General features: G+C 40.4%; 2 protein-coding genes across 2 annotated transcripts in view; both read left to right on the top strand.

The window, feature by feature from the left end:
* The window catches only part of muc5.7 (mucin5.7), a gene marked incomplete at its 3' end in the record, with an annotated part of 92,472 nt that extends 78,529 nt beyond the window's left edge, over positions 1–13,943 (top strand). Inside the window, exons 15-17 of the mRNA XM_087980179.1 lie at positions 3,503–3,677; positions 3,786–3,883; positions 13,873–13,943. Coding sequence (XP_087836305.1) covers positions 3,503–3,677; positions 3,786–3,883; positions 13,873–13,943 — 344 coding nt within the window. The remainder of the gene's footprint in view (positions 1–3,502; positions 3,678–3,785; positions 3,884–13,872) is intronic.
* A 444-nt stretch (positions 13,944–14,387) lies between these two features.
* The window catches only part of LOC122540084 (mucin5.7), an 86,578-nt gene continuing 84,789 nt past the window's right edge, over positions 14,388–16,176 (top strand). The window contains exons 1-3 of the mRNA XM_087980180.1: positions 14,388–14,460; positions 14,950–15,124; positions 15,706–15,803. Coding sequence (XP_087836306.1) covers positions 14,388–14,460; positions 14,950–15,124; positions 15,706–15,803 — 346 coding nt within the window. The remainder of the gene's footprint in view (positions 14,461–14,949; positions 15,125–15,705; positions 15,804–16,176) is intronic.

The following is a 16,176-nucleotide window of genomic DNA, read 5'->3' on the forward strand; positions in this document are numbered from 1 at the left end:
GTTGTGGTATAAAGTATAAGAGCAAGGTGGTAATGTTGGAGTTGTATAGCGTGTTGGTTATGCCACAGCTGGAGTACTGTGTGCAGTCCTGTTCACCTGACTACAGAAGGGGCTACTAGAGGAGGTTTACCAGGATGTTGCCAGGGATGGAGAAGTTGGACTATAAGGAAAGACTAGGTAGGCTTTGATTGTTTTCTTTAGAGCAAAGAAGGCTAAGGGAGGACATGATTAAGATGTGTAAGATTGAGAGAGATATGGACAGAGTGAAATCCTGATTCCCTTGGTTGAGTGGCCAATCACGAGAGAGCATAGTTTTAGGAGATTCAGATGAGACTTGGAAAAAAACACTTTTTCACTCAGCAAGTGTTGTGAACCTGGAATGCACTACCTGGGAAGATAATGAAAGCCGGAAACCTAGCAACCTTTAAAAAAATTTTCAGCTCTGATCTCCAGCATCTGCAGTCCTCACTTTCTCCTCACATGAAAGAAGTGAAACTATCACTATATTCTAACAGATGAAAGGCTTAACAGATGATCAATTCTTCAATGTATAATTTCAGTTACATCACACTGCAAATTTTTGCTATAAATTCTGTGTTACGATCGAGCCCTCCACAATCACCTGATGAAGGAGCGTCGCTCCAAAAGCTAGTGTGCTTCCAATTAAACCTGTTGGACTATAACCTGGTGTTGTGTGATTTTTAACTTTAAAAAAATATATTTGGATGAGCGTTTTAAATATCATAACATGCAATGATATGGGACAAGTGCTGTACCTGCATCCTTACTTTCAGCAACTGATGTACAAGGACACCCAAGTCTTATTCCCCTTTCACAATTTACTGCTATTCAGATAATAATCTGCCTTCCTGTTTTGTTACCAAAGTAGATAACCTCACATTATACTCATCTATCATATATTTGCCCATTCACTCAACATGTTCAAATCACATTGAAGGTGCATCCTTCTCACCCTTCCAGCTAGTTCTATCACATCTGCAAATTTTGAGATATTATATTTAAATCCCTCATCTAAATCATTCATGACTATTATCACCCTGCGATACCCCACTAGTCACTGCCAACCAATTCTCTATCCATGTCAGTACACGATCTCAATCCCATGCGTTTTAGTTTTACATGGGTGGCACGGTGGCTGAGTGCTTAGCACTGCTGCCTCACAGGAACCCAGATTCGATTCCACCCTCAGCCAACTATCTGTATGGAGTTTGCACCTTCTCCCCATGTCTGCGTGGGTTTCTTCTGGATGCTACAGTTTCCTCCCACAGATTTTTAGGGTAGGTGGATTGTCCATAGTGTCCGGGGATGTGTAGGTTAGGTGGATTAGCCATGGGAAGTGCGGAGTTACAGGAATAGAGTAGAGGGCTGGGTCTGGGTGAGATACTGTTCAGAGAGTCAGTTAGACCAGTTGAGCCAAACAGCTACACTGCAAGAATTCTATAATTCTATGTTGGTCTTTTATATGGGACCTTACTGAAACCCTTCTGAAAGTCCATGTTAACCACATACCTCTTTTTGACTCTACTTGTCACATTCTCAAAACATTCCAGTAGATTTGTCAAGCATGATTTCCCTTTCATAAATCTATCCTGACTCTGTCTGATACCATCACTGGCTTTGAAGTGCTGCGCTGTTAACTTTTTCTTCCAGAGTCTAGCGTCTTCCCTATTATGAATGTCAAGTCTACAGTTCCCTGTTTTCTCTCTACCTCCTTTGTATAAATAATGGAGTTACATTAGCTACTTTCCAATCTGTAGGAACTGCTCCAGAATCGATAGAATCTTGAAAGATGATCATTAATGCAACCGCTATGTCTTGGGCCACTTCCTTCAGTACTCTGGGATGTAGACAATCAGCCCTGGAGATTTATTGGCCTTTAATCCCATCAATTTTTCCAACATTATTTCCTACTCATACTGATTGTGTTCAGTTCCTACATCTCACTAAACCCAATGTTCTCCAGTAGAAACAAAACATTTATGGAATTGATCTGTCAACTTTGGACCCCATTATAACTTCCCCCATTTGTTACTGTAAGGATCCTACATTTATTTTCACTAATCCTTTTTTCTTCACATACCTATAAAAGCTATCATATTGTAGTTTCCCGACAGATTTACTCTTATACTCAATTTTCTCTGTCTTAATCAATTCCTTTGTCCTCCTTTATTGAAATCTAAAGTACTCCCAATTCTCATGCCTGCTTTTTTTTTTGGCCAATTTGACTGCCCTTCCTTGGATCTACTACTATAATTTTCTTTGTTTGCCATTGTTGGCCCATCTTTCCCATTTCATTTTTGTGCCAGACAGGAATGAGCAATTATTGCAATCCCCTTATTTAAAGAAAGATATCATTCCAATGAGTGCAGGTCATAGAAGGTTCACTTGGGTGATCCCTGGTATGGAGGGATATACTTATGAACAAGGCCTAAACAGATTAGAATTCTACTCTGTTTGGAGTTTAGAAGAATGGGATCTTGTTGAAGCATACAGGATTCTTTAAAGAGTAAGTGTTGAAAAGACGTCTCCCCTCATGGGAGAGTCTAGGACCAGAGAGCACAGTCTCAGAATTAAGAGTTAAGAAAGCATTTTTTTTCTCTGAGGGTTGAGAGTCTTTGGAACTCCTTACCACAGAGAGCTCTGGGGTCAGGGTACTTGTGTACGTTTAAAGCTGAGATAGATACTTGCTCAGTTGAAGAATTAAGAGTTACGGGAAAAATACAGGAAAGTGAATATGAGGAATGTCGGATCAGGCATGACACTACTGAATGGAGGAGAAGGCTTGAGGGCCCGAACAGTCTACTCCTGTTCCTATTTCTTATGGTGTTATAATTACAGGTGTACCCTTCCTGCTTGTGTTTATAATTTCCTATTTATATCTTGGTTAATGTAACCACTATAGCTTGGGGTCTGTATACGAACGCCCTCTTAATGTTTTCTGCCCCTTAGTGTTTCTGAGCTCTCGAGTTAATATCATTCCTCTCTGCTGTGTTAGTTTAGTCTTTAACTGGCAATGCTTTCTCACCTACTTTTCCTTTTTTGTCTGTCCTTCCAAAAAACTGAATAATCCTGAATGTTCAGTTTCTATCCCAGGTCACCCTGCAGCCAGGTCTCCATAATCCCAACTATATCATTCCTGTTTAAAACTATTTACATGACTAATTCATCTACTTTATGACAAATGCCCCACACAAGGCGTTAAGACTAACTTTTTAAACTTGTTGCCTTTCCACATAAAACCAAAAAAAATTCTCTCAAGAATCTGGAAGAATTTCTGACACAAGATCTTCAGTTTCATCCCTTTTAATTAGGCTTTTTCAGAAACCAGCAATTGTTCTGTGTAGCTGCATTTCAATTAAATCAAGCATGGAGAGAATAATTGTCAATTTTTTTTCTCTTTGTCTTGCATTAAATACAAACCTCCAATTTCATCTTCAACAATGTTCCTCACAGTTAACTTTAAGTTCATTACATGATTCAGGCAGCTGCAAAACCCAGTGGTTTGATCGGGATGACCCTTCGGGCACAGGCGATGCTGAAGATCTTGTGAGTCTACGAAAAGAATTTCCTAATCTGATATGCAGTAACCTGATTGCCTGCGAAGTGGAGACAACAGCAGGAGTTCCTGTCTCTGGCTCTGGAGACAATATCCCTGAGTAAACAATTATTCTTCCCATTCAATTTTGATAATATTACTTCATTTTAAAAGCCATGAGTTTGTTTAAACATTAAATTATTACACACTGTCATTCTGTATTAAACAGATGCAGCATTTCTACTGGCTTCAGTTGTGTAAATGCAGAGCAAGAAGATGGGACCTGTGAGGATTACAGAATACGATTTATTTGCTCTGAGTCTTTTTGTGAGTATTAGACATTTGTGCAAGTTGGTTTATTGAGTGTCTGCTCTCACGTTGTGGCTACATATTTAGTGCTGAAGGCTTACTGTAAGGCTTGCTTAAATGGGATGATATCAGGCCCTGTTAGTGCAATACTGAATACAGGTTGAGGACCTCTGAAATGAAAATCACTGGGGTGACTAGACATGAGAATCTAACACCTACAGTTTCCAGTCACAGTTGTGATACTGCAGGTGTTATCATGTTCAGGCTGAATTTTTCACTTCACAAATGAAACCTATGGATCAGAAAGGGTTATTGGATCTTTAACACATAAAAATTATGTTGAAATCATTTTCCAAAAATAAGTTTTCAACAAATTAGGGAATAAAATCCTGCTTTTGGTAATGAGTACGATCAGATAAGTTTTCGCCGAACTGGTGAAAACTTACCTGGATCACAGTCATCTTCAGTAGCAGGATTTTATTTCCTAATTTTCATAACTCAGCAGAAGCACAAAATGCAAATGACCCACTCTTGGGAACTCTCAAGTTCTGGTGGCAATGTCCCTGAGTAAATATTCCTACCAAATGATCCTCATTACTTCTTTCTACTTTTATAATACCAAGGGCAAAACATTGGCAAGTAGAAGCCACTTAACATGTACTCTACCACTAGATGGCTCCTGGGTGACCCTTCTGTCTGTGTTCCTAAACTTTACCACTGTGACCCCATTCCAAGGATTGAAAATTGTCATGATCCCTCAGAACTGAAAGTGTGTTGGGAGATGGGCTGTGAGGGCAGGAGTCTGGTACAGCAAGACTGGTCTGAGAACTTGGTCAAAGTTCAATGGGTGCTATTGCTGTCTCAAAGCTTAACTGTTTATTATCTGCCTCCAACACTATAACAATATGCTGCTCCAATAAGACACATCTTAAAATTACATCAACTTAATTTCAAAACCACATAGCCGCTGTCGTCTTCTGTGTCTTTCTTCTTCCTGGGTCATTTTCTTTCTTTTTGCTGCAAGTATGTTTCATATGAAAAGGTACCTTTGATTGAGAGTGTTTCCTAATTTGTTAGAGAGCAAGATGTTGGCTCTCCATGCATTGAAATGACCAATTTTCAAAATGCCCACATTTAATACCCCCCCCTAATGTTGGACTATCTTATTTGTTCAATGTTGGCAAAAACCATAAATTCTAACTTGATTGGGTTTTAGTATTCTGGGGCATAATTTAAACATGGGATCAATGTAGATTTCACCAGTTTTTTTTCATTTCTCCTCCCCCACCTTATCCCACAGCCAACCTTCCAACTCAGCACTACCCTCTTAAATGTCCTAACTGTCCATCAACCCCCAGCTCCATCTACCATTGCATTCCCAGCTACCTTCTCCCTAGCCACACCGCTGTCGCATTTATCTCTAAGCCCCTTGGGCCACTCCTTCATTCCTGACGAAGTGCTTATCCCTAAAATGTCGATTCTCCTGTTCCTCGGATGCTGTCTGACCAGCTGTGCTTTTCTGACACCACACCTTTTGACTCTGATTTAGAGCATTTGCAGTCTTCACTTTCTCATAATTTAAACTGATTGTTTGAATTTGAATTGTTGTCAAAAGAGCAACCAAAACTCAGGTATCAATTTCACAGCCAAATGTTACATAATTTCAATTTTTTGGTACATTTCCGGTTCACTCATATACACAGGTGCTTATAAACTCTCAATGCAGAGCAGCATTCATTCTCTCTTAAAAGTACAGTACACACCTTCAACTTTATAACACCTCCCCCTTAAGAAAAACATGAACCATCATAATGAAAAGATGGCTTCATGATTTTTTGTAATTCTTATTTCCAATATAATGAAATACATAGGTCATTAAGTTATACTTGACATATTAGTTTCTGCACACACATATGTAACATTGGAATCAGTCAAATCTTATCTAATTTTTTCTTTTAAATCCCCCACAATAATGTATCTGCTATCACATTTTTTATGAATAATTTGTTAATTTGTAAATTAAAAGTCTGTAACAGAATACTCCAACAAAATAGCCTCATATTTTCATTTTTAAATCTTTCCAAGACCATAAGAGGATTGTAGTCAGTGTACACAACCGTCTCTGACATATTGTTCGTCACATAAACATTAAATGTTGTAAGGCCAGTGTTGAGTTTCTTTGAAAAGTAGCCAATTGGCCGTTGAATTCCATCAGCATCTTCATGTCGCAGTACAGCTCCAAGTGTGGTACTGTGGGGAACATGTAACATTGCATAATGGGAAAAATTGGCCAACTCTCAAATTATAGATTAGTAAGTTAGAAAGGACTGTGGCAAAAGGTCAGAAACTGCATTCATGACAGGCTGCAACCTTGGTAAAACTTCAGTAATCTCCTTAACGGCTCCTTGTATATTTTGAACTGCAGATTTTAGCCTAAATACACAGAAACAGTGTTATGGAATGACGTGATTGACTGATTTTTTTTGAAAAACCAATAAAGCAAAGTTCAATGTTATGGATGGTAAACCTTTCATCATAATCTGTCAGTTCTCAGCATATTTCAAAGTATATAAATAATATCCTTTTCTTTGTAAAGGTGCAAAACTTGGAAGAGAAATTGAGAACAACTTGTGTCTCTCCCTCTCTCAAGTTTTAGCCAAAACTGCTGCAGAATTATCAATAAAAGCTGATTATTGCTTGTTCAAACTGATTTTTTCGAGTATTGTCGATATCTTTTGCTTTCACAGATCACTGCTAATTACAATCCAATTCAATACAACTCCATTATCGCTAGCATTGATTACAACGTTGAAGGCTTTCAAAAACTTTGGTGTAGCTAAAACTAGTGCTGTGGTTAATACTTCTTTTAAATTCTCAAGAGCCTCCTGGTATTGTTCTGTCCACTGAAAGTTTTCATTCTTCTTTAGTAAATCCACATCCAGTAGAATCCACTTAGTCCCAAAAAACGAAGCAATTCTTTCTTCATGAATGGCCATGGAAATTCCTCGCTGGCCTTCATCTTCACATTCCTTGGGGTCAACCTTCCATAACCAATGTCATGTCCCAAGAATGTCACCTCTGCCTTTGCAAATTCTGTTTTCTTTAAATATGTTACCAGATTTGCTGCCAACTATGCCATGTAATCTATCCATGACTCACTAAAGATCACTATATCATCCAGATAAACTGCACAATTTGTTAATCCAGCCACAACTTTGTTCATGAGTCTTTGAAATGTGGCTGATGCATTCTTCATTCCAAAAGGACATCATTTTGAATTAATATAGCCCATTTGGGGTTACAAGCACAGATACTTCTTTCGTTTTCTCTGATAAAGGTACCTGTCAATAGCCGTACAGTAAGTCCAACTTCACGATGTAAGTACCTTGTCCAAATTTCTTTATACGGTCTTCCAATCTTTGTATTGGATCGAGACCGATTTTGTTATGGCATTGACTTTCTGATAGTCCACACAACATTGTTGAGTCCTGTCAGGTTTGAAAACCAACACAATTGGCAAACTCCACTTACTCTGACTTGGTTTGATGATATCTTCATTGAGCATTGCATTCACTTTCTTCTGGACCAGTGGACTCTGAGAGGATTAAGTCTGTAGGGGTGTTGTTTTATCAGAACAGCATTGCCTACTTCCACCTCATGCACAATAGTATTAGTCCTCCCCATTCTATTCCTGCATATATCCTCATTTTACTGCAACAAACCTTTCAACTCGGTTGTTTGTTCCTCAGACAGATAGCTCACTATTCTATCCCACTCCTCAAGGACTTCCTCATTATTAAACATATTTTGAGGCACATCAAAATCCATACATCTGGATTTGATTTCTCACTCTGCAGGGCAATAACTAACACCTGTTTCTCCAGTTCCCTATCTACCATAGTAAGGTTTCAACATATTCACATGACATATCCGAGACAGTTTTTTTCTATCCAACATCTTTACCAAATAGCTTACCTGACTCAACTTTTTCTCAATTTGATGGTGACCACTAAACCTTTGTAACAATACTAAAAAGTCATCCCCAAGGGAAATTATCCAAATTTTATAGTTTTTAATCTGCCACCTACTTCATTCTATGCTGTGCCCTCTTCAGGTGCTGTTTAGTTAACTCATCTCCCCGATTTAATCTCTCCTTCACCTCAGATATATAATCCAAGTATGAAATTACTGACTTTGGTTTTATCAATTTTTCTTTAATTAATTTCAAAGGTCCTCCTAGTTCATGTCCGAATATTAGCTCAAAGTGAGAAAACTGAGTAGATTCATTTGGGGCATCTCTAATGGCAAACAATACGAATGGGATTCCTTTATCCCAACCATTCGGGTAATCCTGACAGTGTGCTGTTAACATGGTCTTCAGGATCTGATGCACCTTTCCAAAGCTCCCTGGGATTAGGGATGGTACGCACTTTATTTAAAGTGCTGTTTGCCTAAGCCATCAATGACTTTCTTAAACAGCCTCACAGTAAAATTAGACCCTTGATCTGACTGAATCTCCCTGGGTAGCCCATACCAGGTAAAGAAAGCTACCAACTCTTTCACCACCCTTTTTGCCTTAAGACTCTGTAATGGAATTACCTCCAGAAATCTGGTCGACACATTCATTATGGTTAGGAAGTACTGGTTCCCATTTTTAGTTTTAGGGAGAGGTCCTACACAGTCAATCATAACCAGCGTGAAAAGTTCATTGAATGTGGGATTTGGTTACAAAGGTGCTGGCTTATCTACCATTTGACATGAACGGCAACATTTAACCACATCCTTGTGCAGTCCAGGCCAATAGAAGTCATTTTGTACCTTAGCCTGAGTCTTCTTCACACCTGGATGACACCTACTGGTAATTCATGTGCTACCTGCAACACTTCCTGTCTGTATGCTATTGGCAAAACAATCTGTTTTTTCCAACCATTTCTCCTCTGAACTAATCTGTCATGGTCTCCATTTTCGTCTCTTGAAGATAATAACCGTCAGGAATAGATTAGATTACTTACAGTGTGGAAACAGGCCCTTCGGCCCAACAGGTCCACACTGACCCTCCAAAGCGCAACCCATCCAGACCTATTCCCCTACATTTACCCCTTCACCTAACACTATGGACAATTTAGCATGGCCATTCACCTAACCTGCACACTTTTGGACCGTGGGAGGAAACTGGAGCACCCGGAGAAAAGCCACGCAGACACATGGAGAATGTGCAAACTCCACACAGTCAGTCGCCTGAAGTGGGAATTGAACCCGGGTCTCAGGCACTGTGAGGCAGCAGTGCTAACCACTGTGCCACCGTGCCGTCCTATTCTAATTCCTTTCCTGAGTATACGTCAATATATACTTTTTTGTCTCGTCTTTCTGTTGTAAGCCCTTTCAGAACTAAACACTTCTGCCTGACCCTCTGCCTGTTCAGGTTTTTCCTGCACCGATATATCAAACAGGCTATCATCTAACTGAACCTCAACTCCTTCGTCTTTCTCTTTAGTTTTTGTTTCTTGCTGTGACTTAGTACAGTGGGATCTTGTTACGACACAGTCTAGAAAGCTTCCAGGGTATTTTTCTTTTAACTCCTCAGTTCCCTGGTCTTCCTTTGGCTTCTCCACAACAAAGGGTGTCACTCTCAACCTGGATCCTGCTAAATCCTTCCCAAGAATGAACTGTGTTCCTGGAACAGACACTCTATCAATCACTTCTACTGTTACTTCCCCACTCTTGATTTGGCTCTCTAACCTGACCAACAATAAAAAGAATTCACCCATCTTCTTATTTCTTGTCTTATGTCCCTCATTCCCATCCATGAGATGCTTGTGAAATGTGAAACTCGTGAAAGCAAAATACAGTACTGCAGGTGCTGGAGGTCAAAGATAAATTTAGTGGTGAAACTCAACAAGTCTGTCAGCATCTGTGGAAAGAGAAATAGAGTTAATATTTGAAGTCCAATGACTCTTCTTTGGAACAGAAGCTGCTGGATCTTCTGAATTTCTCCAGCATTTGCTGCTTTAATGTGCAATGTGATGTTACTCCAATGTAGGAAGTGGAGCTGTCAAAATGGTATAACAAGATATTGGATGAGGAACAGGTCTTGGTTCAAACACCAGGACAACGACCTGTTCTTCTTTATATAGTCCCTTGAGATGTTTATCTCCATCCTGAGTCTTAAAGGAAAATTGGAGTGAACAAAGAAAATTACAGCACAGAAACAGGCCCTTTGGCCCTCCTACCCTGTGCCGATCCAGATCCTCTACCTAAACCTGTCACCTGTTTTCTAAGGGTCTGTATCCCTTTGCTCCCTGCCTATTCATGTGTCTGTCTGGATACATCTTAAGTGAAGCTATTGTGCCCACCTCTACCACCTCTCCTGGTAACATGTTGCAGGTACCCACCACACTCTCTGTAAAGGACCTTCCACGCATATCTCCCCTAAACTTTTCACCTCTCACTTTGAACTCATGACCCCTAGTAATTGAGACGCCCGATCTGGGAAAAAGCTTTTTGCTATCCACCCTGTTTACACCTCTCATGATTTTGTGGACCTCAATCAAGCCCCCCCTCAACCTCCGTCTTTCTAATGAAAATAATCCTAATCTACTCAATCTCTCTTCCTAGCTAGCACCGTCCATACCAGGCAACCTTCTAGTGAACCTCGTCTGCACTCTCTCCAAAGTATTCACATCCTTTTCTTAATGTGGTGACCAGAACTGTATGCAGTATTCCAAATGTGGCCGAACCAAAATCCTATACAACTGTGACATGACCTGCCAACTCTGGTACTCAATACCCTGTCCAATGAAGGAAAGCGTGCCATATGCCTTCTTGACCACTCTATTGACCTGTGTTGCCACCTTCATATAACAATGGACCTGAACACCCAGATCTCTCTGTACATAAATTTTCACCAGGATTTTTCTATTTACTGTATAGTTCGCTCTTGAATCTTCCAAAATGTATCACCGCACATTTGCCCGATTGAACTCCATCTGCAACTTCTCTGCCCAATGCTCCAATCTATTGATAATTTGCTGTATTCTCTGACAGTCCCGTTCTGTTTCTACTACTCCACCAATTTTAATGTCATCTGCAAACTTGCTCATCAGACCACCTATACCTTGCACCAAATCATTTATGTATATCACAAACAATACTGGTCCCACCTAGAGTAATCAAACGTCTATCCCTAACCTCAACATACGTAATACCTCTCTCCTCGGTGAATACCAATGCAAAGATTTATTAAGGATTTCACCCATTTTCTCTGACTCCATATATAATTTTCCTCCTTTGTCCTTGAGTGGGCCAACCCTTTCTGTAGTTACCCTCTTGCTCCTTTGGGATTTTCCTTAACCCTATTTACTAAAGATATCTCATGACCCCTTTTAGCCCTCTTAATTCCTCGTTTCAAATTGGTCCTACATGCCCAATATTCTTCCAAAGCTTTGTCTGTCTTCAGTAGCCTAGACTTTATAGATGTCGATTCTCCTGCTCCTCGGATGCTGCCTGGCCTGCTGTGTTTTTCCAGCACGATATTTTTCCAACTCTAGACTTTATATACACTTCCTTTTTTCTCTTAGCTAGTCTCACAATTTCACCTTATGGTTCCCTTATCTTGCCATTGCTATCCCTCATTTTCACAGGAGCATGTCTGGCCTGTACTCTAACCATCTTTTCTTTAAAAGCCTTCCACATATTAAATGTGGATTTACCTTTAGATACCTGCTCCCAATCTACATTCCCCAGCTCCTGTAGAATTTTGATATAGTTGGCCTTCCATTAATTTAGGAGAAAGTGAGGACTGCAGATGCTGGAGATCAGAGCTGAAAATGTGTTGCTGGAAAAGCGCAACAGGTTAGGCAGCATCCAAGGAGCAGGAGAATCGATGTTTCGGGCATGAGCCCGCTTCCCTTAAGTTAGCACTCTTCCTTTAGGACCACTCTCACCTTTGTCCATGAGTATTCTCAAATTAACGGAATTGTGATCACTATTCCCAAAGTAATCCCCTACTGAAACTTCAACCACATGGCCAGACTCATTCCCCAACACCAGGTCCAGTATGACCCCTTCCTGAATTGGACTATTTATAGACTGCTCTAGAAAACCCTCCTGGATGCTCCTTACAAATTCTGCTCCATCGAGACCTCTAACACTTAGTGAATCCCAATCAATGTTGGGAAATTTAAAATCCGCTATCACCACCACTCTGTTGCTCCTACATCTTTCCATAAGCTGATTACATATTTGTACCTCCACCTCACATTCACTGTTGGGAGGCCTGTCTTACAACCCCAATATTGTTACCGCATCCTTCCTATTTCTGACCACTGTCTATATTACCTCACTACTTGAGTCTTCCATAGTGCCCTCCCTCAGCACAGCTGTGGTAGCCTCTTTGAACAGTAATGCAACTCCTCCACCCCTTTTACCTCCCTCTCTATCCTGCCTGAAGCATTGGTATCCTGGGATATTTAGTTGCCAATCATGCACTTCCCTCAGTAATAGCAATAACATCGTACTCCCAGGTACTAATCCAAGCCCTAAGTCCATCTGCCTTACCTTCTACACTTCTGACATTAAAACAAATGCATCTCAGACTACCAGTCCCTTTGTGTTCATCATCTGCTCCCTGCCTACTATTCCCCTTCATCACGCTGACTTCATTATCTAGTTCATTATAGGCTTTGGTTACAACATCCCTATTGTTGACTAACCTCCTTACTTGGTTCCCATCCCCCTCCCACTTTAGTTTAACCCTCCTAAACATCTTTAGCAAAAGCACCCACAAGTGACTTGGTTCCAGTCCAGCCCAGGTGTAGACTGTCCAATTTGTAATAGTCCTACCTCCCCCAGAACTGGTCCCAATGTCCCAAAAGTCGGACCCCCTCCATCCTTAACCATCTCTCAAGCCATGCATTCGTCCTGCCTACTCCTTTACTCTGACTCATGCGTGGTACTGGTAGCAATCCTGAGATTACTACCTCTGAGGTCCTACTTTTTAACTTGGCTCCTAATTCCCTAAATTCTGCTTGTAGGACTTCATCCCTTTTTTTTTACCTATATCTTTGGTGCCAATATGAACCACAACAACTGGCTGTTTACTTTCCCCTTTAGAGTGTTCTGCAGCTGACCTGAGACATCCCTGACCCATGCATCTGGGAGGCAGCATACCATTCGGGAGTCTCGTTTTCAAACACAGAACTGCCTATCTACTCTTCTTTCAATTGAATCCCCTAAGGCTATAGCTCTTCCATATTTTTCCCCCTCTTCTGAACAGCAGAGCCAGCCACAGTGCCATGAACTTGGCTAGGGCTGCCTTCCCCTGGTTAACCAAAACGGGATAACTGTCAAAATATATCAATTCACTCACCTTCCCAGCATGCAATTCGACCACTCCCACTCAGCTCCTCGCTCTCACCACTGTTGCAAATGGAGGCCTGTTGCTCGAGGTAAGTCCCTTTTAAATGGGAAACTTACTTTCCTGACAGCCCTCTGATCCTCTCTCGTGCTCGCTCGCGCTCTCTCTCTCTCCCCTGCTTCTTCCGAAAAATGGAGGCCTGACGCTTGAGATAATTCTCTTTTAAGTGGGAAATTTACCAATTTCCCCCTTTTCCAATTACCCCCTTGTTTTCTCTCTCTCTCTTTCTCTTGCCTCTCCCGAAAAATGTGAGAAACAGAAAGTAACCCACCCAAGGATACTTAGCATTTGAATCTTTGATCCAGCTGACTTTAAAATAGCTCACGTGAAAACCATGTGCTTGACAACTAACAAACGTGTGTATGCACAAGTAATTTCCATTACTGGACCTTCCCTTTTTGCTCTTCATTAGGTTCCCTTTACAACTGCTAAATTGCAATTGATTCTGGTTTAGTGAATTTCTCTATGGCTTGATCTCCTTCAGAATGGAAGTAATGATTTCACATTTCCACTACTCTGCTTTAGCCATGTCAAGTCCTTCAAATCTAATCTTAATGGTGTTATTGGCACCTTGTTTTTTACCTTCAACCAGGCAACTGCAAAACCCAGTGGTTTGATCGTGATGATCCATCAGGCAATGGTGATTTTGAAGATTTTGTGACTCTACAAAAAGAATATCCTGATCAGATCTGCAGTAAGCCAACTGCCTGTGAGGTGGAGACAACATCAGGAATTTTAATCATGAGCACTGGAGACTACATTGCTGAGTAATTAATAAATTTCTCTCTCCTTTTGATCTTCATTGCCGAGAATGTGACTTATTTTAGTAACTGCTTTTCCACAAACTCCTGTTCTGCCTTAATTAGTTGCAGCATTTCCAATGGGTTTTCTTGTGTCAATAAAGAGCAAGAAGATGGGAGCTGTGAAGATTACAAAATTCGATTTACCTGCCCTGAAGCTTTTTGTAAGTACTGGATATTTTCAGTGTTGACTTCTGGTGCTTTAGTTGGTCACTTTGGAAGGAGTGCCTCCAATTTTAATATTGTCATTTTGTTGTTTGTTTAACTAAGAAAATGTTGACTTCTACCTTTTGGATTTGAACCATGCATGACGACACATCGAGGAATTTCTGGGAATAAACTACAATACAAAACTGATTCACAAAGCTTTGCCAAATATTGTAATCCAACAGTCAGAGTTGTGGTAAGGCAGGACACAGTGAGCCAAGGCTGAATATTGCCTTTCAGAAATGAAGAGACATTTTCCCCATTGTATTATTGGTTGATAGTTTGAAATCCAACGCTTAAGCTACTTCAGCTGTCTCCCTGCATGTATAGTCTTCCAGGACTTGAGAACTTTATGCAGTTCCATTGTAGTGCAGGATTTGCATCTACTCAGCCTTGTCTTTATTTATTTGGGCAATGGACTAGACTTAACAGAACTAAAATTTAAGACTTAAAAAAATCAACACATAAAACCTCACACTTTGTTTTCCTGCTATTTCCTACCTCAGTGGAGATGTCTTCACCACAGAAACCTTCTCGAGGACAAATAGGGATGGGCAATGAAAATTAACCTTACTAGATTTAACCTACACTTTATTTGTTTAATTAAATTAAACCTCTCAATCCATCTTTAAATCATACATTTATTTTTCCCCATAAATTAGGCAACTGCAAAACTGAGTGGTTTAATCGCGATAACCCATCTGGAAATGGGGACTATGAAAATCTTGTGAATCTGCGGAAGGAATATTCTGATCAGATCTGCAGTAACCCAATTGCTTGTGAAGTGGAGACAACATCAGGGGCCCCAGCCTCAAGCACTGGAGATATTATTCCTGAGTAAGCAATGCATCCTTTTACTTTTATTTGGCACTGGGTCAGTGTTTCAAAGTGAACGGATGGAGTTTTTCATGAAGTAGTGGGCCCATTACTCCACCTTAACCATCTATCTCGTCTATCTTTTCTACAGCAACTTCACTGCCCACAATCGCTAATTGATATAACAACCGTCAGAATCAAGCATTTCAGTCCTGTCACATCCAGTCATAGGTAATAGATAATAGAGGACAATTTAGCAAACAGGAGGAAGCTTCACAAAAATCCTGTTCTCAATGATGGTGGGCCCAAAACATCAATGCAAAGAACGAGGATGAAGCATTTGCAACAATTTTCAGCCACAAGTGTCAAACATGTGACTCATCTTGGCCTTCCCCTAAGATCCCAGTACCACTTTTGCAGTTCATTAACCACTTTGATTCATGTCATAATATCACAAAATGGTTGAGATGCTACAGATGCCTGACAATAGTATTGAAGATTTGTGTTGAAGACACTTGGTTTATGTTCATTATTCATCTCTTGACCTTACTGCAGTCTTGGTCAACAACATTATTATAGCCTCCATATTTTGTATTAAATAGATGTAGCATTACAGCTGGATTCACTTGTGTGAATAAAGATCAACCTGATGGCAGCTGTGAAGATTACAGAATACGGTTTACCTGTGCTCAATCTTTCTGTAAGTGTTTGACCACTTATTAGTGTTGATTTATTGTGACTTTCCGCTTTGGAAATAATCAGTTCACATGTAGTGCTGCAGCTTAGCTCCATATTAAGTAGGATATGTTTTCACTGTTGTTTGGACTGCTTTTTTTAATTCCGTGGAACGTTCGCTTTGCTGGCTGTACCAGCATTTATTGCTTATCCCTAGTTACTGTTGATGGCGAGGTGTCTTCTGGAATTGCAGTCTGTGTGGTGTAGGGAAACCAAACCATTGTGTGGTGTTAGGGACGAAGTTTCAGGATTTTGACATACCACTGAAGTGGTAGCAATGTCTTTCCAAGTCAGGATGGTATGTGGAGGGATGTAGCAGAGTTGCACAGCAAGCATCT

Source organism: Chiloscyllium plagiosum, unplaced genomic scaffold (genome assembly GCF_037043375.1).
Source record: "Chiloscyllium plagiosum isolate Xiang-an unplaced genomic scaffold, Cpla_swu_hap1 HiC_scaffold_37, whole genome shotgun sequence".
In the NCBI taxonomy this organism is placed as follows: domain Eukaryota; kingdom Metazoa; phylum Chordata; class Chondrichthyes; order Orectolobiformes; family Hemiscylliidae; genus Chiloscyllium; species Chiloscyllium plagiosum.